The following is a 24453-nucleotide window of genomic DNA, read 5'->3' as shown; positions in this document are numbered from 1 at the left end:
ATGCCTATTTTTTTATAGTAATTCTACCGCTAGTATTGGCAGCAACTCACAACCGGTTTCTAGAGTATGGTGAAAATATTACTCTGTGGTACCTTTGTCTTATAAGGTCATTAATTTGATCAAGCCCCAAATTAATTGTTTTAGGATATAAGTCCTACTCACATACTATTATAGGAGCAACTTTGATTCAAATAATATCAATGGTCAGTGGAGTATCCGGATTCAGACATTACCTTTATCATTGCATTTTCATAAACAACATAATTGCAATAGTTAGTTGTTACATTTTATAGGTACTAAACATATAAGCATATGCAAAAGGTGACAGGGAATAGCTTTTAAGATAGCTGGGTTTTTATTTGGAGAATATGGTCCCAGCCTATTCAAAAGGGTGTTCATGCAGGGAGTACATTGTCCCTTTTATACAATGTGTATAGTAGAAGCTCTTGACTTTTTCTTGGATCATGTCAAGCTTTGAAAAACATTTTAAAAGGATTTAGGTTATTTTTAAACAATTTAACAGTAAAGTCAAATTTAAACTTACATGATTCAGAGAGAACATGCAGTTTTAAACAACCTTTACTTCTATTTTTTTGTCTTTTGGTATCCTAGGTAGGCTCAGGAGCAGCAATGCACTACTAAGAGCTAGCTGGTGGTCGGCACATTTGTCATTGGCACATCTGATTTGTCCAGCTAGATCCCAGAGGTTTATTGATGCTCCTTAACCTACCCTTCAAAACAGGTAACCAAGAGAAAAATGCAAATTTGAGAAAATAATTAAATTGAAAAGTTGTTTAAAAGGATCAAGAAACCCCAAAAATGTATTTCATGATTTGGATAGAACATACAATTTTAAACAACTTTCCAATTAAGTTCAATTATCAAATTTGCTTTATTATCTTGTTATCCTTTCCTGAAGGAACAGCATTGCACTACTGGCTGCTAAATTAGCACATCCAGTTAGCCAATCACAAGAGACAAATGTGTGCAGGCACCAATAAGCAGCTAACGCCCACTAGTGTAGGATATGTGCATATTCTTTTTCAACAAGGGATACCAAGAGAACAAAGCATATTTGAAAATAGAAGTAAATTTAAAAGTGTCTTAAAATTACATTTTCTATCTGAATCGTGCCAGTTGAATTTTGCCTTTCCTATCCCTTTAAAATAGCACGCTGCAGCAGCAACATCATATAAAAGTTTAATTTTCACTTTAAACCTCTGTTTTAAAGGGGTAGTAAAGAAACCAAGGGTAAGGAGAGGAGTAGGAAACAGAAAATAGAGTAAATGGAAGAGAGCCAAATAGAATGCAGGTAGAGATGTTGGAGATAAATTGAGAGTAAGAAACAGGATGTAAGAAGTATTGGGAAGTATTGAGAGGGAGTGTGGTGAATTGTTGGAGAACTCTGCGGTACTGTGTGTGTCCGATTTTAGGACACATCAGAGATAGCTATAATGTAGTAAAATAACAAACCATAAAATTGCACATAACAGATTTAAAGAACAAATTTAACCAGCTGATTTACATACATAAAAAGTATGTTAGCACATTTTAAAGATTGATTACATGTTAATGCTTGAGATTTTAATTTATCTTACGATTGGAAACAGAGACAAAACAAAAAAACTCAAGTACAAGAAAGAATCTTATATAGATTTTACATAAAATCTAAAGCTGTTTAAACTTAATGTTTGTCCAGAATGAATACAACCAACGAATTACTCACTAGCTGACATCACACAACTTGATTGGTGGATTTAGGAAAGACTCCTCAGCCATAAAAACTATAATCTGTTTATTAACACAGAAGCCCCCCCCCCCCTACACACCCAAAAGGGAGAAAAAAAACCCACACAGAACTAAAATGCATTTTAAAAATGCCCTGTATTAGATGCAGGCAGCCCAGAGATTAAATGGTTTCCATATCTTTTTATAATGCTAATAAGCGGTCTTAGAATAAAGAACCATGAAAAGTACAAAAGAATGTCAAAAACTTGGGTAATAAATAGTCAAAATGCTTTTATTGCATATTTTTTTATATAGACAAAAAGCAAAATGTTGTAACCTGTAAACCAAAATGGCTTTTTTTTAGATAATTTGCAGCATTTTGAAAATATAGGTTACAGAGTTTGCTTTTTGGCATGTCTAGACAGTGTGGGACAAAGCACAATTTTTACACAAAAGAAAGGGGTATTTGTTCTATTTTGCAGTGTGTAGAGCCAGTGGCGTAGCGTGGGGGGGGCCACAGGGGCGGTTGCCCCGGGCGCAAAATTCTGGGGGGCGCAAAATGCTTGGCTCCCAGCCTCCCCAGTCCCCACCATCTCAAGACAGTAGACAGTCACAGTCCCACTCCCAGCGGCGCTACAGGGAGGCTAAAAAATCTGACAGGCGCCTGCGCCCAGCCGTTCTGTCTCTCAAGTGAACTGTCTACTACTCTGAAGTCAAGACGTGCTGTGTAATGATTTAATTATCATAATTTTATGAGTGTAATCCTATCCGACCGTTACCTCCTGCTAGACTAGTGTTTATGCCACTAGTTAGCACGGTCCATTCCCACTCCCAGCGCACATGTCAGGAGGGAGGAAGAAGTCAGAGCAGCAGAGCCAGAGTGGAGTCAGACTGACTAGTATGCCGCGCCCGCAATGATAAGGTAAGTAGTGTCAACAGAAATTACCAAACTCATCACCGGGACCATATCAGAACCAGACCACCAGTGCCACTGCCAGCCAGAATTATAATTAAATTATTATAGCCCCTGTTTTTGCCTGGGCCCTGGGGAATAGGGATTGGAAATGGCAACGCACGCAAAATGCAGCTTAGCCTCTACCGTTACCCAGGTGACGTCGCAGGGCCAGCCAGCCAAGTTCCAAAGGACCCAGAGTCACTCTGAGCCAGCCAGCCAAATTCCAACTTCCAAAGGACCCAGAGTCTGAGCCAGCCAGCATGCCAGAGTGTGAGAGTGATCAATGCTGCTTTAAAGTGAAAGCTGGTTATTTTATTTCAAATTCATTTTTAACCTGGGTAAAATAAAACATACAAGATGTAAATGATCTACATCTTGTATGTTTTACCCAGGTTAAAAATGAATTAAAAAAAAATAACTGGCTTTCACTTTAAAGCAGCATAGATCACTCTCACACTCTGGCATGCTGGCTCAGATGTATTTAAAAATTAAATCCCATGTTTAAATATTAAACCATAAAAAATTTAATTGTTAAGTTATATAATGTACTTACTTAATGTATATAATAAAGTAATGGTTGCCTGCAACCATATTGAATCCTAATTTTTAAGGATGAATGTAGAGTTTAGAATTCTATATATATATATATATATATATATATATATAGTATATATTTTTGTTGTTAAAATAAAGCTTTGTTTGTTTTAAAACAAAAACCTGTCTCCTAAGTTGTTGAGCTGTCTCCTATATTCAAAGCAAATTTGCCAATCCCTACTGTACTGGTGGAAGAGACTCAGTCAGTGCTAATGGATTAGGGGGGCGCAATTCTTGCCTTGCCCTGGGCGCTGAGAAGCCATGCTACGCCACTGTGTAGAGCACTTAAAGAGACAGTAAAGTCAAAATAAAAAAACTTGATTGATTTAGGTAGAACATACAATTTTAACCGACATTTACTTCTATTAACAAATTTGCTTAGTTCTTCTGGTATCATTGATTGAGGAGTAAATTAAGGTAGGCTCATAAGAGCACAGGAGAGTGCACGTGTCTTTAGTACTCTATGGCAGCAGTGTTTGCAACAAATGATATAATTTTTGCAAAAAACTGCTGCCATACAGTACTTAAGACACGTGCACACTCCTGAGCTCAAGAACCTACTTTAAATTTACCCTTTAATCAAGAAACCCAAGAGAACTAAGCAAGTTTGATAAAAAAAGAAGTAAAATTGAAAAGTTGTTTAAAATTGCATGTTCTACCAGAATCATGAAAGTTTAAAGGGAAATGAAACCCCCAAAATTTTTATTTTATGGTTCAGATAGGGAATACAATTCTAAACAACTTTCCAATTTACTTCTATTATTTAATTTGCTTCCTTCTCTTGTTATCCTTTGCTGAAAGGTTTATCTAGGCAAGCTCAGAAGCAGCAGAGAACCTAGGTTCTAGCTGTTGATTGGTGGCTGCATACATATATACATTATATATATATATATATATATATATATATATATATATATATATATATATATATATATATATATATATACACACACACACATCTTTCGATTGTGATTGGCTGACCCATGTGTTCAGTTAGAAACCATTAGTGCATAGCTGCTCATTCAACAAATGATACAAAGAGAATGAAACAGATTAGATAATAGAAGTAAATTAGAAAGTTGTTTAAAATTGTATTCTCTATCTGAAACATGAAAGAATTTTTTTGGGTTTCATGTCCCTTTAAGTTTGACTTTACTGTCGCTTTAATAAACAATGAACTTTTGTTTGTTTGCTTTTTAAAATAAAACTAGAATAACGGCTTGTTTATATACATCCTACAATCTAAACACTGACAATAATAAATACAGTAACAGTATCCCTCATTTGTTTTATTTTAGACTTTGAACAGTGATTTACAAAGTTAAAATTATAGCACAGTAAACCAAGATAAGTTGAAATCACTTTCAAAACAAGAAACTAACAAAATGCTTGTGTTCAACAGAGTCCTATTTCATAATTGTAACCTGATAATTCTTACCACAACAGGTGTGATTAATGTGCAAAATTAAATAAAATATGCAAGTGTGAAACACACACTGCATCTCAGTGCTTACACATAAAAAGATAGTCAAAGTATTGAACTTACCATCACTTTGTAAACATTCAGCAAACCCATTTTTTGTGAAGTTCTTAACAGCAGTTTTACAAAATGTTTTTCTGCCCATTTCTCTGACTTCTATACAAACAAATAAATAAAAAAAGAAAGAAAAATAAAGACTTTAAAAAATAAAAAAAAAACACACAAGACAACCGCTCCACACCTGCTTAAGATTTTACACAAACTATCAATGCCCCATCTTATAACCTCACACACACACCTGTGCATACTTGGGAAGAAAATAAGTGATCAGTATCCATTTCTTTAACCTTTTAAAGCCGTTATGCCGTTCCATTCCGTCATAATTAGACTGGGCTTTAAAGCCGTTATGACGGAATGGAACGTCATAACTAACGGCTGTCCTGAAGCCTTCTGTGCTTCAGGGATTTAATCGCGGTCTGGAGGGCGTTCCTAGGATTGTAGGGACGCCCCCCAGATGCGATCCAATAATTGAAATCTCGCGATCGTATGCACGATCGCGTAGTTTCAATTTGTCTACATCGGAACAGTTGTTCCGATGTAGGCACTTTAACCCTGTCACGAAAGGGTTAAAGAATTTAAATGTGTATGTTTTTTATGACTGGCATATTATTTATATATAAGAAAATAGCTGGCACACAGGTGACTTATTTATCATAAATAACATATTGCAAGATAGGAAAAAAAAGTGGAAAGGCTATTTAAATTATATTGGGTGTGGTTTTATATATATATATATATATAGCAAATGCCTAGTGCTGAATTTGAAGAAAAAATGGCAGAAAACAGAATGTTTGGCCACAACAGGTCAAAACTGAATTAAAATCCAAAAGAGAGAAAAAAAAAAAAGACTGATAAAAAACACAACCTGAACAGTGCATCTCAAGTTCTTTTAGAAGCATGTCTGTAAAATTTGCAAAATAATCTTCCTAAAATGTTAGTTCAAGTTTTGGGATAACTTTTCTTATGCACGTGACCAGCCAAGAATACACCGATAGGCCAATTGCAAGCAGATCTGACACTTGCACATGCTCAAATAGCCATCAACATTGTGCAAACAGAATATTGGTGTATGCTCAATTGTTTGCATGCACAAGAAAAGTTTTCATACAAACAACATATTATCGAAATTAAAAGATTGGAAAAAATATTTTTAGTGAACTTAAAGGGCCATTATAGATGAAAAATTACCGGTACATTCTAATTTGTAATTTTGAAATTATAATGGCATTTTAAGTGTAAAAATTGTGCTTTGTCCTACACTCCCTAGAGAGAGCAAATTGCCTAAACCAGCTATTTGATTTGCAGCATTTGCAGATTACAGAATTGGCATCTGGTCTTCTAGGAAGCGTGAGACAAGAACTTTTTTTCCCCCCTCAAAAGAAAGTGGTGTTTAATGTCCTTTTTAAAATGCACTCGCATTTCATTGGCTGTACCCCTGACTTTTTTGAGAGAAAAAAAAACCTATCTAGATACAATCTCAAATTAGCTCAATTTTCATAAAGGATACTAAGAGAAAGAGGTACATTGGATAATATAAGTAAACTGGAAGTTTTTATATATATATATATATATATATATATATATATATATATATATATATATATATATATATATGAAATAATGTAATTTTAACTTTCATGCTCCTTTTATAACACTGCTACACTAGAGTTATTTATTGCTAACCTTAAATTACAAAATGTAAATTGTAACCTTGAGAATTGTTACTTTTAATTTGCAGTGTGCTGTAAAACCTTATTTTAGTATTTTAAATTACATGCCCTGTCATAAGTCATTGTAATATAAAAATAGATCTATGGATCTACTGTTGGGTTCCATCAAAGACAAATTTTAGCTTAAAGGGACAGTCTAGTCAAAATTAAACTTTCATGATTCAGATAGGGCATGCAATTTTAAACAACTTTCCAATTTACTTCTATTATCTAATTTGCTCAATTCTTTAGATATCCTTTGTTGAAGAAATAGCAATGCACATGTGTTAATCACACAAGGCCTCTATGTGCAGCAACCAATCAGCAGCTACTGAGCATATCTATGTATATCTATGCTTTTCAGCAAGTCATATCAAGAGAATAAAGCAAATTAGATAATAGAAGTAAATTAGAAAGTTGTTTAAAATGACATTCTCTTTCTAAATCATGAAAGAAAAAGAATTGAGTTTCATGTCCCTTTAAGAGCAGTTTTTCTCACTATATGGGGTTCTGGATGTGAAACAGATACATTTGCAATGCAAAATAATGCTAAACTCCCCGCCCCCAAGATTTGGCAAGATCTCTCTCCATGGCTGAAAGTTATTGATCTTTAAGCCCTAAATGTGAACACTGTTTTAGATTTTCATCCTCATGGAGTAACAACTTATTGCAATATTGTAGGGTTAAGTCATGTTATTATTCTGGAATAAACTTGCTCTACTTCTACAGATCTAATTTACAAGACTGTTGCTATTTGCTAACAATACTGACAAATTGAAAATGCATTTGTAAAAAACAAATTGCAACTATGGTTTTAGATACTTTGTAAACTTAAAGAGACATAAAAGTTAATTAATAACTTTCATGAATTGTTTCCAGTCCATAATGTATTTTCAAAATCTGGCTTTAATTTAAATTTTGCAGATTATTAGTACTTAAAGGGATATGAAACCCATGTTTTTTCTTTTGTGATTCAGATAGAGCAAGCAATTTTAAACAACTTTCTAATTTACTTCTATTGTGAATTTTTCTTTGTTCTCTTGGTATCTTTTGTTTAAAAGCAGGGACAAAATCTTGTGAGCCAGCCCATTTCTGGAGCAGTTTTGCAAGAATGTTATCCATTTGCAAGACCACTAGATTGCATCACTATTTCCTGCCATGTAGTGCTCCAAGTGCCTTTACCTAGGTATCTCTTCAACAAGGAATATCATGGGAACAAAGCAAATTTGATAATAGAAGGAAATTGGAAGCTTTTTTTAAATTGTAACCTCTGTCTGAACCACAATTTTTTTTTGGGGCTTAGTATCCCTTTAAAGGGATAATAAATAGCTGGGTACAACTACAGTAGCATGGTTACTACTCACCATGCTATTGTTTTTCCTCATGTACCTGAAGTTCTTTTTAACCCTTTCACGTTGTTAAGACGTTCTATGCCGTCCTAACAGCGCTGGGCTTTAACACCATTAGGATGGCATGAAATGTCCAACCATATATGGAGTTGTGCAGTTTCACCTTTTGACGAAGGCAACGATCGGCCTGAGGGGGCATGCCTAGCTGCGTAGGCAGTCCACCATGATCCGGTCCCAGCCTTGAAATCACGAGATCACATCAATGATCACATGATCTAATTTTTACTTATAGTGTTTACATAGCCGTTTTGGTATTTTAACTAATTACAGAATATACCTAGTAAAGCTCTGCATTTTATAATGGGTGCCACCTTCTTGTAGCACGTGTACTGTTGCATCCTTTGACAGAAGTTGTGCACTTTTACAGTTATGTAATTGTACTGGCTTTTTGACAGCTGTACCTTGCACTTCACTTTAGCTAACATAACAGAGAGCGGAAGTGTTATATTTCTTTATTTTATGCACACTTTAACCTTTTGCTGCCGTTATGCCGTTGTAATTCCGTCAAATGGCGCTGGGCTTTAAAGCCGTTATGACGGAATTCAACGTCTTAGCCAACGGCTGTCCTGAAGCCAACTGCACTTCCTGGATTTGATCGCAGTCTGGAGGGAGTGGCTAGCGTCATAGGGACGCCCCCCAGACCCAATGCCATAATTGAAATCTCGCAATCGTTTGCACGATCGTGTGATTTCAATTTGTCAACATCGGAACGTTGTTAAAGGGTTAAACATCACATAACAAATATAAGCTCCAAAATGGTGGCGCCCTCAGTGAAGATGCAGAGCTTCACTAATTAAAAACAACTTTGATGACACAGGACACACAGACACAGGAGGAAGATGAATAGCATGGTGGTCCTGCTAGTGTAGTTGTACTAAGCAGTTTATTGTCCCTTCAAGTACCAGCAATCTCTCTCCTTCAGCTTTTTTTAAATTTACGTTTAATCCCATACTCGCTCACATTTGCTCCCAGATATCAAACACATACAGTAAAACCCACTTGTGCACACAGGCTAACACAGAAATGCTTACGTAGATACTCTAAGGGCCATTGATCAAAAAATTTGCTGTCATAGAGAGAAATCATACATGCAAATGTCTCTCTTCTACATCCAGAACTCGGATAAACACCTCTGACGCTAAAAAAGTGACTTTCTAAAATGTACAGTACTGACAAGGGTTCTTACATAACCTTGTCAGTGTGGAGAGCTGTAGAGAATCGGTAGGGTTGGCACCTTTTATGGAAAAAAATAATAATTGAAAGGGCCCTCAGACTTTACATACACATAATGTATACAATAACTCACAGGTGCTACGTGAGACATGTTGCCCATTGCCCACATACTGACTAGAAAAAACTTTATTCTGCGGGGTTTGATGTAAAAAAAACTGTTCCTGAGTGTGTCAGAGTGATTATAACAAATACATTAGTATATGTACGCACACATATTTTCTTAATAACTTGAATAGGCCAGAAAAAAATGGAATTATGAACGTAAACATATATTTTAAATTAAATAAATATATATCAATAACACCACAGAAAACAGTGACTGGCAATTTACTTTCCCCCCCCAAACCATTCAAAAATTCAACATTAACATCTGTTTCCGGAATATTAAATTCATGACATCACCAGGAAAACGTCATTTCATGGTCTAGATACAGCAACCTGGAAGTGAGGCTTGGAACGCAAACTACTAACATGTTGCTGGCGTTGATTGGGCAAATCATATGCGAGGCTAAGGTTTCACGCCTTTGTTGGGTGACGTCATCCTCTACCCAGTCGCAGTTGGACAGTGATGACCGTAGCCCCTCCTCCTTTTCAGGGCGGGAATTCCGAGGCGAGCTGTGGGTGGATTGGCGGGATCTGTCATTGAGAGAGCGCTATGGCCGTTGTGTGTGAGGAGCCGGTGAGCCTAGGGTTTTGCATTCTATTAGTGTGCTATATGTTCTTTGTGTCATTTAGTGTGCCTGAGCCGTGCGCATAGAGTTAAAAGTATAACTGCTGAAATGCGCTAATATATTGTAAAGGTTTTTGCAAAAGTTGCATACAGTTTGCATGTACTGTGTGTAATCCTAATTGTCTCTGGTGGGTAACCTTTAGTTGTGTTTTTTTTTTTTTAAAACTCCTGAAGTTCTTAATCTTTTTCACACCCATTCATCCCACACTATATGAAACGCACCGTAACTTCTGTGCTTATATTGTTTTATATGGGTCTATGTTTATATGTGGTTTTTAGCAATTGACCTAGTAAATAGTTATGGGAAGGTTGTGTTTTTTTTCTTCCATAAATGGTATTTGTGATTTTGTTACACAAAATATTTAGCTGAATACAATATTGCAACTTAGTCTCCCCCTTGAGATTGCTGGCTATCTCTGGTTTGAATAGTTCTCAACAGATGGTCTTTTGTGTCAGGTTTCTGTTGCCATAAAAGTCTCATGTTGAAACCAGGAGTTTGAATATGTTCAAATGTTTTTGCTATTGTGGGCAAGACCCCTTTTTATTTTCTGAACTTCTTTCACAAGGGTTCTGCACACTATAATATTTTTATGTGTGTATATCTATATGTCTATAATTTATTTTCATTTGTGATTGGCACTTTCCCTTGGTTCCCCTATGTGTCTCTATTCCTCATTACTGCATATTCTCCCTTTATATTCACCAACAAAAGATTCAGCAAAGTAAATACTTTTAGAGCAAGATGCATTCAGAAGACTCTAGATTTAGCGCTGCAGAATTGGTTGGCGCTCTACAAATAACTAATAATAATAATTTATAGATTTAAAGTGATGGTAAAGTTAAACCAATAATACCAATATTTGTAATAAAGGAAATAATTTGCACTTTCATTCATCAAAATAATTTAAAACGCTTAATTATATAATTATCCTTTCACGTTATACACTGTGCCATTTCTCCGCCCCCAAAACGCAGTGTCTGTATGTTCAATGACAAATCGTACTGTAGCCAAGTGCATCGCGCTCCCTTTGGGGTCAAAACTAGGTGTGTTGTTAATAATTTGGATGCCAAAGGGGGCGCTTTACAATTGGCTTCAGCATGATTTGTTATTGAACACATACATAGACTGCTTTGTGGGTGGATGAATGGTGCAATGTATAACATGAAAGGGTAATTATTTAATTTAGTTTTTACAATGATTTTGATGAATGAAAGTACCCATTTTCTTTTTTATTACAAATATTGTTAATTATCGTTTAACTTTACCATCACTTTAACTGTTACAATGTAATACAGTAATTAAAGTATTCAATAATTTTGTTAAAGGTTTGTAGACATGTACAGTATTATATTTAAATTGCTATTAATCATTTTTATATAAGTTTATAATGTAATAAAAAATGCATTTTAACAAATCTGCACATATTAGTAATGTTTTAAAATTTTAGCACAGTATTTTTGTAAGTTTTGTATGGTATTGCAAGTGATGAGTTGTTGAGGGATACACAGACTGGTAGTTTTATTTTTCTGGGTCTCCTTTTTGTGACCAATTAATAACAAATGTGAATGAACATGTAAGATAAGAAGGCAGTGTGTAAAATTGTTGCAGGTGCTGATAAATTTTACCATATCTTAGGAGTATGATGGAGACACTACAGCCTTTCTGTAGGACAGACAAATGCACAGTTCGTTTAAAAGCAGGACAAAAAAATATTTACTTTAAAGGGACACTGTACCCAAAAAATTTCTTTCGTGATTCAGATTGAGTATGACATTTTAAGCAACTTTCTAATTTACTCCTATTATAAAATGTTCTTCATTCTCTTGGTATCTTTATTTGAAATGCAAGAATGTAAGTTTAGATGCCGGCCCATTTTTGGTGAACAACCTGGGTTGTCCTTGCTGATTGGTGGATAAATTCATCCACCAGTAAAAAAGTGCTGTCCAGAGTCCTGAAACCAAAAAAAGCTTAGATGCCTTTTTCAAATGATAGCAAGAGAACAAAGAAAAAATGATAATAGAAGTAAATTAGAAAGTTGCTTAAAATTGCATGCTCTTTCTGAATTACAAAAGAAAAAATTTGGGTTCAGTGTCCCTTTAAGCATTGCGAAAGAATAAATTTTGAGCTTATATAGCATCTACATAAAAAAATTCTAGCAAAATTAGAGTATTTTTCCATATGCACTTTTTTTTTTCTCTCCTTCTGATAGCTCTAACTGTAATGCTATGCCTATGCAGTATGTCACTTTAGTTTTCTATTAAATTGTGACATTTTGGACTTTTTAATTCTGTTTTTTGTTGTTGATAGAACATTGCATCGCTGGTAAATTTTACATTTGTTTTATCCTTCAATAAGCTTCATTTGGAGCCAGAAGGGTTTGTTTCAGAAGCTCAGAAGAGTGTGGAGAGTGACTCTGATAGTGGTCAAGGTAGCTGCGAAATTACTTCACCTGGAGGCTTGAGTAACAGAATGGATGGTTTGGAAGATGGAGGTATAGTTATTTCTTTAACTACCTTTTTTCTTATCTTACAATGCTATAGCGCATTTTTCTTAAGGTGTCTGTGCTCATGTACATACTGTATATGAGACAGTGACAACCAAGTAGTGTTCTCTCCAGGGCCTGTTTAGTGGGTGCACCACCCGGCTGACTCTAAAACGATATTAAACCTGAATTTTCTTTCATGATTCAGAGCATGCAACTTTCTAATTTAATCTTCTCTATTTGTTTTTTAAAGTAGGAATGTAAGCTTAGGAGCAGCCCATTTTTGGTTCAGCACCTTGGCTAGTGCTTGCTGATTGGCTACATTTAGCCACTAATAAGCAAGCACAACCCAGGTTCTGAACCAAAAATGGGCTGGCTCCTAAGCTTACATTCCTTCATTTCAAATAAAGATACCAAGAGAATGAAGAAAAATTAATATTAGTAAACTAGAAAGTTGCTTAAAATTGCATGCTCTATCTGAATCATTAAAATTTAATTTTGACTTTAGTGTCCTTTTTAAAGACCCTTGTCTAAAATGTAAGCCAATAACAATATGAACTATTTTCAATGTTTGTTGCAAAAATTATCCTTAAATCTATTTGTTAAATTGTGCAATTCTGTGCTTTTGCTAGTTTAAAGTGATAGTAAACTTTACACGTGGTTTTTGTTTCAAAAATGTATTCTTACCTGCGCTGGTTAGACCTGATAAGCCAGTGGGATAAAGGAGGATCCCAAACCTCCAATAAAAATGTGGTTTCTAATGAGAAAACTACTACTAAGTAATAGATGACTCTACCCACAGCGCTAACAGCTTAAATCAGAAAATCAAATAGCAATATGTTGCAAATCAAGAAATACGGCTAACTCTCAAGTATGAAAAGTAGCAAAAAGCACAATTTATTAAAAAAGTTACATAGAATACGCTGATCAGACTTATGTTTAGACAAAAGGCATAAAACAAAGTAAAATTGATTATAAATAAATGAATTAAAACCAAGAGATTGACTAAATGTCCCAAAAGGAACCAATGGTGAGACACCAAGTGTAGTATCACAATGGCAGATAGAAATCTCTATGAAGCTAGAATCTAAAGGGAAGATCAGATGGCTTGCGGTACGATGTTTCACATCAAATCAGGATAGGAGCTGGAACACAGAAAGTTTCAAATCAAATGAAGACAAAGAGCCAAGCAAAAGGTTTTCTCTTTTACTTACACCAGAGGTTTTTTTTTTTTTTTTTTTTTTTTTAAACAATATCATCCTCTCAAGGCATATCCCAGTCTGTGCAATTGGCAGCTGAATCAGTTTCCACAATTGTGTTTCAGTATTAGCAGCGGCTTTGGACAGATCCTTCTTACTACGGATGCAAAGTCTGTATTCCAGAAAATAATTCCCTTATCTAAGATGGCGTATATATTCATCTGCCAATTGCACAGACTTGGATACGCCTTGAGAGGATGATATCGTTTCTAAAAAAGAACCTCCGGTGTAAGTAAAAGAGAACCTTTTGCTTGGTTCTTTTTCTTCGTTTTATTTGAAAATTTCTGTGTTCCAGCTCCTATCCTGATTTAATGTGAAACATCCTACCACAAGCCATCTGATCCTCCGTTTGGATTCTAGCTTCATAGCGATTTCTATCTGCCATTGTGATACTACACTTCGTGTCTCACCATTGGTTCCTTTTGGGACATATAGTCAATCTTTTGTTTTTAATTTATTTGTTTATACTCAATTTTACTTTGTTTTGTGCCTTTTGTCTAAACATATGTCTGATCAGCGTATTCTTTGTAACTTTTTTATTAAATTGTGCTTTTTGCTACTTTTCATACTTGAGTTAGCCGTATTTCTTGATTTGCAACATATTGCTATTTGATTTTCTGATTTAAGTTGTTAGCGCTGTGGGTAGAGTTATCAATTACTTAGTAGTAGTTTTCTCATTAGCAACCACATTTTTATTGAAAAATGTACAAACGATACATTCAATGAAAAATACAAACAGATAAGCAACAGAGGTCTGTTATCTTATAAACATTAAACAATGACTTTCTTCTTTGCATTGGTTATATACAATGGGTTGCTAACAGAGCTTGGTTATGGATTTGCTGATTATTGTACATACAGCTTTAACATGCATAAGATATTACATGAATGAGTGGTGGAGCTTAACGTGGAACGAAAACTAGTTTTTCCTGCAGAGAGAGGCTTATGTGTTTTGCTTGTTGGGCTACGGAGGTGACCCTCTGACCATTTTGAGAATGAGGCGTGGCTTCAAGTCTGTTGTTGAAATGGGATAGGCGGGTTTGGGATCGGGAGAGAATGGAGGGTTCTATTTGTGGGGGTGTCGAGGTTAAGCTATTCCTCCCATGGGAAGCAGATGGAATGGTAATAGTCTATTCATTTGTTGCGAGTATGATATTTCTCCAATTGGAGGGATTGGGAAGATTGGAGGGATTGGGAAGTTGCTTCCCTCCAAACTTAGATGGGAGATTGTGGCCTTTCCAGTTTTTAGGAATTGGCCTTTTTGCTGAATTTGTCATGATGGTCAGTAATGCTAGACGCAGTTTGCATTTTACTCTGGAGAATTTATTGAAAAGGAAAAACCATATATTAGGCTCGAGGGTTGTGGATAAGATCTTATCTAACTCAATATTGATAGTTTCGCAATATGTCTGGGCGGTTGGGCAGGTCCACCAAATGTGTGTAGGGGTACCGAGTGCTTTACAGCTCCTCCAGCATTCCGGTGTGGGAAGGATAAGTGTGTAGTCGGTATGGGGTATAGTACCATCTATATAATCGTTTGATGTTCATTTCCATTACATAGATTGACAATGAGGATTTTGTCATATGGGAGAAAATATTTAGCCATTCCTTTTGGGTTAGAGTGATGCCGATTTCTTTCTCCCATTTATGTGCGAATGAAGGGAGGGATGTGTGGTATGGTTTCATGAGCATTTGATACGAAAAGGATAGAAAGCCCCTATTGAGTGTGTCAAGGAAGCAACTGCTTTCAAAGCTGGTCAGTGAGTGCATACGTTGGTTTTTTGAGGGTGTTAATAGAGGAAATATGCAAGTTGTTGGTGTTGAAACCAGTTTAAATGTACATTTCTCAGAATGGGAGCAATTTCAGTTAGAGGTTCTATTTTTCGGTCGTGAATAATTGTAAGGCAAGGGAGAGAATTGGTGATATTAGATGTTTGGTTTGTTTGTCGTGGCGGTTGTATGGGGTAGTCTGGATTTTCTCAAAGGGGTGTCAGTGGGGGGGAGGGTATTGTGGAGATGTGGTTGCATTGTCTGATAGATATGTCCCAAAGTTTTGGTTTTGGAATTTGGGATCGGTAGGGTTTGGAATAATTATAATAGCTTAGGGAGGAGAATCATTTTGACAGAATTGATCCTTCCCAGCCACGAAATTGGCTTACTACTCCATGATCTCGAAAGGGCTTGTATTATTTTAGCTGTTGCTTTGTAGTTAGCATCCACTGTTACCTGGGTGTGGGGGGGGATATGTGGACTCCAAGGTACTTTATGGAATTGGGTTGGATGCGAAAGTGCGAGTGATTGAATCACTTTAAACTCAGTTGCGCCTAATCTGATTGGGAATAATTCTGATTTGGAAGTGTTTATCCTAAAATTAAAGAAGGTGTCGTACGTGTGGAGTGTCTGAAGAAGGTGGGGGAATGGATTTGTGGGGTTGTACAAGCGTGAGGAAGAGATCATCGGCATATAGTGGCTTTGTAGTCTCGTTGGGCAATTGTGAATCCTTGGATGTCCGTGTTGCCCCTGATGAGTGAGGCCAACACCTCCATTGTGAGAATGAACAGTATGGTGGAGAGAGGGCAACCTTGCCTCGTGCTATTTGTTATGTCAAATGGATGGGAAAGCATATTTTTTAACTTAATTTTGGCTTGGGGACTATTGTAAAGGAAGATCTTTCCGGTGAAGGTTTGGTCGGAGTCAAATTGTGTTAGTAATTGCTAGTTTAGCCTGTCAAATGCTTTCTCCGCATCCATGGAGATAAATGCGGTGGGGGTATTGCTGGTAGTGGCGTGTTCCATTAACAGTAACATTTTGGTGGTGTTGTCTTTGGCTTCCCTGAATGGGGTGAATCCGGCCTGGTTTATGTGTATAATTGATGGGAGTATGGCATTGATGTGGTTGGCTAAGATTTTGGCGAACAATTTGACATCTATGTTTAGAAGGAAGATTGGGCGTAGTAGATGGTTTACCTGGTTTCGGTATTACTACCACCTGGGCTTCTAACGTTTATTGGGGGAATGGATTAGCGTCTGTGACCTTGTTAGAGTTGGGTGAGATAAGGTGAAAGTAGGGGGGAGAAAGTGTGATAGTATATTCCGGTGAAACAGTCTGGTCCTGGGCTTTTCCTGTTGAGCGATTTGATAGCCGCCAGAAGTTCAGGTTGGGAAATGGGGTTGTTGAGGGTCTGGAGTTGATGTTGGGTAGTTGCGCGTGGGAGATATAGGTGATCAAGTCTGGGGAAGACCCCTGTGTTGGGGTATCTTTTTGGATGTTGTAAAGGGCGGAATAGTAGTCATGGAAGGATTGTAAGATGTCTTGTTTTCAGGGTGACAGGAGGGTTGGGTAGCTGTATTTGAGTCTTTTTTTTTCTTTCTTTTTTTTTCTTTTCAGGGCTTTCGCTAGGAGTTTGCCCGACCTGTTGCTCTCATGGTAGAACATACTGTTGGTTTATGCGCGGAGTGTCTGATATTCGATTTGCAGGAAATAGTCTAATGCTCGTCTGGCCTTTTGCAGGTCGGTCGTTATAATGGCATCTGTGGGGGATAGCTTGTGAGCTAAGTCTAGGCGAGCAAATGTGTTTGATAGCTCGTTGTACTTTTGTCTGTAATTTTTGGTGCTGAGCTTTTAGTTTGATTAACTCACCTAAGCACACATTTGTGCGCCTCCCAAATTGCATATTTGGTGTTTTATGTGTGTTTTAGGTGGAAATATTTTTTAATACTAGTATTACGTTTTGTGTCTGGGTCATTGAGCAAATTGTTATCAAGTTTCCAGATGTAAGGTGTAGTAACTGTTTGGCCAAGATAATTTCAGTTTTACCGCCGAATGGTCTGACCACGATGTGGGGGAAATTTCGCATATATGGACCAGTGACAATTCTGCCTGGTTGGAGAAGATAGTCTTAACGGCTGTGTGTTTTGTTGGGGTGTGAGAAGGTGTAATCTCGGGTTTCTTGGTGGATGAAACACCAGGTGTCAAACTTTACAAATTTTAAAATCAGGTCCTGGAATAGACAGACTTTAATTGCTCTCTTCTAATGAAAGATGCGTTTAACTTTTTAATCTAGACATGCCATTTGAATCCCTTGTGCTCCGGCGCCCACTTCAAAACTCATAATTTTTTGTGAGCTAACAGTTTGAACTGTTGTTGGCACTCTAGCTACTAAAAAAGTGCCATGTAGCTAGAGCGCCGACTGGATAACAGTTCAAACGGTTAGCTCACCCAAAAAGAAAAAAGGCTGGAATTGGATGTGGGGAAGTGAAAGAAAGATCTGAGTGTCAGGGTTTTTTCCCTTTCTGTTTGCCATGTGCTGTTGGCAGCCATTTTGCTCACCTCTCTTCCTGACTATGGTGCATTATGGGGGATGCTGCTCAATTCCTGCACTTCCTTTTATGGCCAGACTGGTGTGCATCATCCATGTGAGACAGGATGCAGTCTCAGAATTGTGATGTCATCACTTATTATTTAAAGGGCCTCTGTTCAGTATGCTTTGCCTTTGCGTTGTCTCAGACCTGTTTGTGAGTTCCTGTGTATTACCTGGCTGCCTGACGTCCTTCCTGATTCCTGATCCCTGGCTTGTTCCTGACTCTGCTGTTTTCCTTGTTCCTGATTCCGGCTCGTCTGACTATTTGCTTTGGCTCCTGACTCAGCTCGTCTGACTACCAGCTCTGGATTTGATTCCTGGCTTATTTGACTTGTGGACTTTTTATTTTTTGCTATTAATAAAGGTTTGATTTATTTTTGCACTTCTCGTCTGTCTGATTCCTGGCACCCTGACACTGAGTCGTGATACTGTGGGAGCCAATTTATAATATAAGTGGTGAGATGTTGTATAGACAAGAGGTAGCAAAAAGGAACATAAAGCTATGGAGCATTTTTACAAAAGTGAATCGGTGAAACACACAAAACGTAATATTACAAAAGTATGTCTTGTCCTTTGTTAAATACTTGTTGAATTCTAGTATAATTTTGCCTAATTCTAATTGCCTCACTTTAAAACGCTCACTTAAAAATGAGAGAGAACATATGCTATGATAGTTCTAACTGCCCTTGCAATGCATTCAATAAGCTAGTGTTAAATTTATAGGGCAGAGCGGTCAGCTGAGTCCACTAAATTAAAGACAGTCAAAAAGTTCAGTTTGGAAGTTTGATTTAGGCCAGGTTAAGGTGAGTCAGTAATGTCAAAATAAACTTTCATGATTCAGATAGAGCATGCATTTTTAAACAACTTTCCAAAAATTCATAGAATTAAGGTCCTTTGGGGGAATGAGTGACCTTTTGCAATGATTTGAAATGCTAATAAATACATCTCTAAGGAAGGACCTTAGACTTTGCATTAACACAAAAGACTCTAACTTTCCTTTGTATACCATTACAATGTAGTCCCTTTTTTTGGGGGGGGGGTGGGGGGTTGGGGGTTGGGTTAGCTTGCTGTGTTTTTTTAAAGGGACATGAAAATAAAAAAAAAATTAAATGTCATGGTTCAGACAGCGTACCATTTTTTAAACAGGATGGATTTGATTTAAGGGGACACTCAAGTCAAAATTAAACTTTCATGATTAAGATCATGCAATTTTAAAAAACTTTCCTTATTACTTCCATTAATAAAATGTGCAGTATTTTTATATTTACACTTTGAGTCACCAGCTCCAACTGAATATACATATAGGCATTTGTGATTGGCTGATGGCTTTCACATGATACAGTAGGAGTGGAAAAAGTGCTATTGCATTGTCTGTATTTTGTTGATTATGCAAATCTACTGTATTTTCTGGTCTTTTAAAGGGACACTAAAGTCAAAATAAACTTTCATAATTCAGAAAGATCATACAGTTTTTAGACACTTTGCAATTTACTTTCATTATCATATTTTACCGTCTATTTTATATATATATTCTGATGTACCAGCTTCTACTGAGGATGTGCTCAAGCTCACAGGGTATACATATACTAGTCTGTGATTGACTGTCACATGATACAGGGGGCTGTAAAATGCATGAAATTGTCAGAAAAAAAATCTATTGCTTATTTGAAATTCAGAGTGCCATTGTCTTTTTATTATGTAATTGTTAATCTATGTAATTTTTACTGCATTGAGTGGTCCTTTTTAAAAGCTTCACTAGTTACAAAAGATTTACTAATTGTGTTCAACAGACTGCCAATGCTATTCAGCAGTGTGCATAGATGCAGCTCGGATTGTAAAGTGGTCAGTGGGCAGAGCTTTGCAGCCATTTCAAAGTGACCAAAAAAGTAATTTTTAAATAACGTTTTTACTGTAAGTGCTGCATGATATAGAAAGTGGTGCAGGAGGATATTTTGCAGCTTAAAGGGACATTGTACACTAGATTTTTCCATGTATATAGCCCATCTGGTGTGTTTTTGTAAAATTGTATAGCTTTGCTTATTTTAAAATAACGTGCTGATTTTCACACTCCTAACCAAGCCCCAAAGTTTTAGCTGTATACTGATGTATTCAGGGTGTCCCAGGCTAATCTCATCAACTGCTAAATGGGGAACTTCTAAGTAAGTTTTTTTTAAAAGGTTTTATACTGGATTTTTAGATCAGTATGTGCCTTTCCATCTAAAGGGGAGGAGAGTACACGGCTTCATTCATTACTTTTGGGAGTTACGAACCTGGCCACCAGGAGGAGGCAAAGAAACCCCAGCCAAAAGCTTAAAGGGACAGTCAAGGCCAAAAAAAACTTATTTTTCAAATAGGGCATGTAATTTTAAACAACTTTCCAATTTACTTTTATCAACAATTTTGCTTTGTTCTCTTGGTATTCTAGTTGAGAGCAAACCTAGAAAGGCTCATATGATAATTTCTAAGCCCTTGAAGGCCGCCTCTAATCACATGCTTTTGTATTTGCTTTTCACAGCAGGGGAGAGTAGTTCAGGTAAACCATATAGATAGCATTGTGATCACGCCCGTGAGTTGTGGCAGACACTGCACTAATTGGCTAAACTGCAAGTCAATAGATAATAACTAAAAGTCATGTGATTAGGGGCGGTCAGAAGATGCTTAGATACAAGATAGTCACAGCAGTAAAAAGTGTATTAATATAACTGTTGGTTATGCAAAACTGGGGAATGGGTAATAAAGGGATTATCTATCTATTTTAAACAACAAAAATTCTGGTGTTGACTGTCCCTTTAAATACCTCACTCCCCTCATCCCCCAGTCATTCTTTGCCTTTCGTCACAGGAGGTTGGCAGAGAAGTGTCGGAAGATTCGGAGTAGTCTCTTATTGAGGGTAGTACGCTTCGGAATGGGACTGGAGTTTTAAGTAGTCCTGTCAGCCTCTCAGTGAGAGCCTGGGTGAAAGTTAGAGTCCGAAGATGCAGGGAGAGTCTTTCTGCAAAACCATCCCAAAATATTAGTAGCTCCACAGGCAATCGGCGTTGACGACGAGTTTCGCTGCCTGCTTTCTGCACTCAAGTCCATGTCAGGGGTGATGCTTCTACCTGTCACACTTGAAGGGCTGTGTTCCTGTTCCACGGCATAGATTCTGTTAAGTTTGTTTAATTTTTTTATACATAGCACAGAAGAAAGGGTCACAGTGTGGCGCCTTTTATCTTACGGGATCAAGGGTTAATATTCCTGGTAAGAATATTGAACGGGGGGGGGGCTTATACATATTTGTGTTATTGCTGCTTTATGTGCGAGGTGAGGCGGCTCTGGCAATGGTGGAACTTCAGGTTGACTTCTGGGAGTATTCGCGTGGCCGTTTTTGGTGCGTTTTCTCCTTAGTGCAGGGTCGGTACTGCGAGCATCCCATGTGACTGGCAGTGGCGGTCTCCACTTCTTCTGTTGATCAGCGGTGCAGGAGATGAAGTGGTTTCTGTAGTCCAGGTCATAGGAGGTGGTGAGTGCCCCGGCCATTGGAGGTATAAAGGTGCCTGTTAGGTCAATGTAGTCAATAATAAAAGCGCAAGCTATGGAGAACTGACGCGTTAGAGTACTCCCTCTTTAACAGTCTCATTCCTGTGTTTGTGAGGAGGTTCTTGTAGATCAGCCTGCTCAACTATGTTCCACATGCCTTGATAAAGTTGCGACATCTAAAAATAAAGGGATGTCTAGTACTACTGAGCCGTCTACGTGAGATGCGTTCCCTCCTTTCATCTCAGAGTGCACATGCAGCGCCCCAGGGTCCAACCATTACTCCTACGGGAGAGATTTGTTGCCGGTCAGAATTTGCGGATCAACTGCAAACGGCGGTATCAAAAGTGATCCATGCCTTACCACATTCTGCTAAGCGTAGGGCGTATCATGGCGACCCGGCCCAGGGGTTGTCTACGCCTATGGAAATATCAGAGGCGTTATACGATGACGAGGCCCACTCCGACTCTTTGGAGGAGGCTCCTTCTGGATCGGAGTCTGTGTCATCTCATCCTCTGGCTGCGGAGGAGCCCAACTTTTAGGTTTAGGATAGATAATTTGCACTTTTTGCTGAAGCAAGTGCTTGCTACTCTGGAGGTTCCAGAACCAAAGCTTCCTGAGGAACCTTCGATTCATAAGCTTGATAAGGTATGAGGACAGGGTGGTGCCTCAGACCTTCCCGGTTCCTGTTAAGGTGGCTAATATTATTAAGAATGAATGGGAGCGATTAGGTTCTTCCTTTGACCCTTCTAACTTTAAGAAACCGTTTCCTATCCCGGACTCTAAGCTTGAGCTGTGGGGACTGTCCCTAAGGTTGGAAAACATGGTAAGGAAGATGTTTCAGCACACGGTTTGTTTTTTAACCGGCAGAGGCTGTAGTCGCAGTTGCTGGAGCGGAGACATATTGGTGTGAATCCCTGTGTAAAATGTTAGAGAGGGAGAATTCCGTTGATTATATACAGGATAAGATTAAGGCGTTAAGGGTTGCCAATTCTTTCATTAGTGACGCCAATATGCAAATTATTTGCCTGAAAGCAAAGGTTTTAGCTCGCAGTTCTCTGTGGCTAAAGTCTTGGTCTGCGGACATGACCTTTAAGTCGAGACTGTTGTCCCTGCCTTTTTAAGTAAAGATTCTTTTCGGTCCATGATTGGATTTCATCGTATCCACGGTTACGGGAGGCTAAGCCTCAAGGATCTACTTTTCGTCCCTTTTGTGTGGACAAGGCCCAGCACCAGCAGCCCGACATGAAAGCGGATCAGTCCAAGGGAAATTGGAAGCCTGCTCAGTCTTGGAACAAGTCCAAGCAGAACAAGAAGCCCGCCGAGACAATCTGCATGAAGGGGCGGCCCCCGACTGGTCTCCGGACCAAGTAGGGGGCAGATTGTCTCTCTTCTCCGAAGCCTGGTTGCAGAACGTTCAGGACCCTTGGGTTCTGGAGGTTGTCGCCCAGGGTTACAGGATAGGATTTAGGTCCCATCCGCCCAGGGGCAGATTCCTCCTGTCAAACCTGTCTTCAAGACTGGAAAAGAGAGAGACCTTTCTTGAATGTGTGAGGGATCTCTCCTCTGTGTTATCGTACCAGTACCCCAAGCAGAAAGGAGTCTAGGGTACTATTCCAATCTTTTTGTGGTTCCAAAGAAGGGTACGTTTTCGCCCGATTCTGGACCTAAAGTGTTTAAACAAGTTTCTGGCTTTTCCATCGTTCAAAATGGAAACGTTCAGATCTATTCTGCCCCTAGTTCAAGAGTGGCAGTTCATGACGACAATAGACTTGAAGGATGCTTACCTTCATGTTCCAATTTACAGGGACCACTTTAAGTTCCTAAGTTTTGCGTTTCTGGACCAACACTTCCAGTTTGTGGCCCTTCCCTTCGGTCTGGCGACTGCCTCTGAGAGTCTTCACAAAGGTTCTGGGGGAGCTCCTTGCAGTGGCCAGATCCAGGGGCATTGCTGTTGCGCCCTATTTGGACGATATCCTTGTCCAGGTGCTGTCGTTCAGCCTCGCTGAGGATCATTCGAGGGCTCTTCTTTGCTTGCTCCAATCTCACGGTTGGAAGATCAACTCAGGAAAGAGTTCCCTGGTTCCCAGCAACAAGGTGGATTTCCTGGGCATGATAATGGACTCTGTCCATGAAAATATTTCTCACAGATCAACAACGCAGGAAGATTGCGTCCACCTGTCTTGCCCTTCAGTCCTCAAGCCCTTCGGTGGCTCAGTGTATGGAGATGATCGGGCTCATTGTCTCCAGCATAGACGTCATCCCTTTCACCAGGTTCCATCTCAGACCTCTTCAATTGTGCATGTTGACAGTGGAACGATGATCATTCAGATCTATCACAGTGGATATCCATGGATGCTCGGACCAGCAACTCCCTCTCATGGTGGATCCGTCAGGAGCATCTGTCCCTGGGGACAGGGACCCGGGAGGAGTCTCTCCTTCCGATAAATATTCTGGAACCTCAAGCAATTTACAATGCTCTGAGGGCGTGGCCTTCTCTGGGGTCGTTCAGCTTCATCAGATTCCAGACCGACAACATTACCTCGGTGGCTTACATCAACCATCGGTTTCAGCGATCCACATTCCAGGTGTGGACAACTGGGAAGCGGATTTTCTCAGCAGGCAATCCTTCCATCCGGTGGAATGGTGTCTTCACCCCAAAGTGTTTGCGGAGATTTGTCTCAGATGGGGAACGCCGGAGATAGATCTCATGGCGTCCAGACTCAATTGCAAGCTATCCCGATACGGGTAGAGGTCGAGGGATCCCCAGGCAGAGCTCATAGATGCCTTAGTGGTGCCTTGGATTTAGCCTCGCTTACATTTTTCACCTTGTGTAGTGGCACGCATTAAACAGGAGTGAGCTTTGGCCATCCTGATTGTGCCATGTGGCTGCGGAGGACGTGGTTTGCGGATCTGGTGAGGATGTCATCCTTTCCG

General features: G+C 38.5%; 1 protein-coding gene across 1 annotated transcript in view; it reads left to right on the top strand.

Annotated features, from left to right (window-relative positions):
- The first annotated feature begins 9777 nt into the window (after nucleotides 1-9777).
- CLSPN (claspin) overlaps nucleotides 9778-24453 on the top strand; it is a 144302-nt gene continuing 129626 nt past the window's right edge. The window contains exons 1-2 of the mRNA XM_053707004.1: nucleotides 9778-9847; nucleotides 12255-12390. Coding sequence (XP_053562979.1) covers nucleotides 9824-9847; nucleotides 12255-12390 — 160 coding nt within the window. The 5' untranslated portion in view covers nucleotides 9778-9823. The remainder of the gene's footprint in view (nucleotides 9848-12254; nucleotides 12391-24453) is intronic.

Source organism: Bombina bombina, chromosome 3, assembly GCF_027579735.1.
Source record: "Bombina bombina isolate aBomBom1 chromosome 3, aBomBom1.pri, whole genome shotgun sequence".
Taxonomy (NCBI): Eukaryota; Metazoa; Chordata; class Amphibia; order Anura; family Bombinatoridae; genus Bombina; species Bombina bombina.
This window is presented reverse-complemented; position numbering and strand designations above follow the sequence as displayed.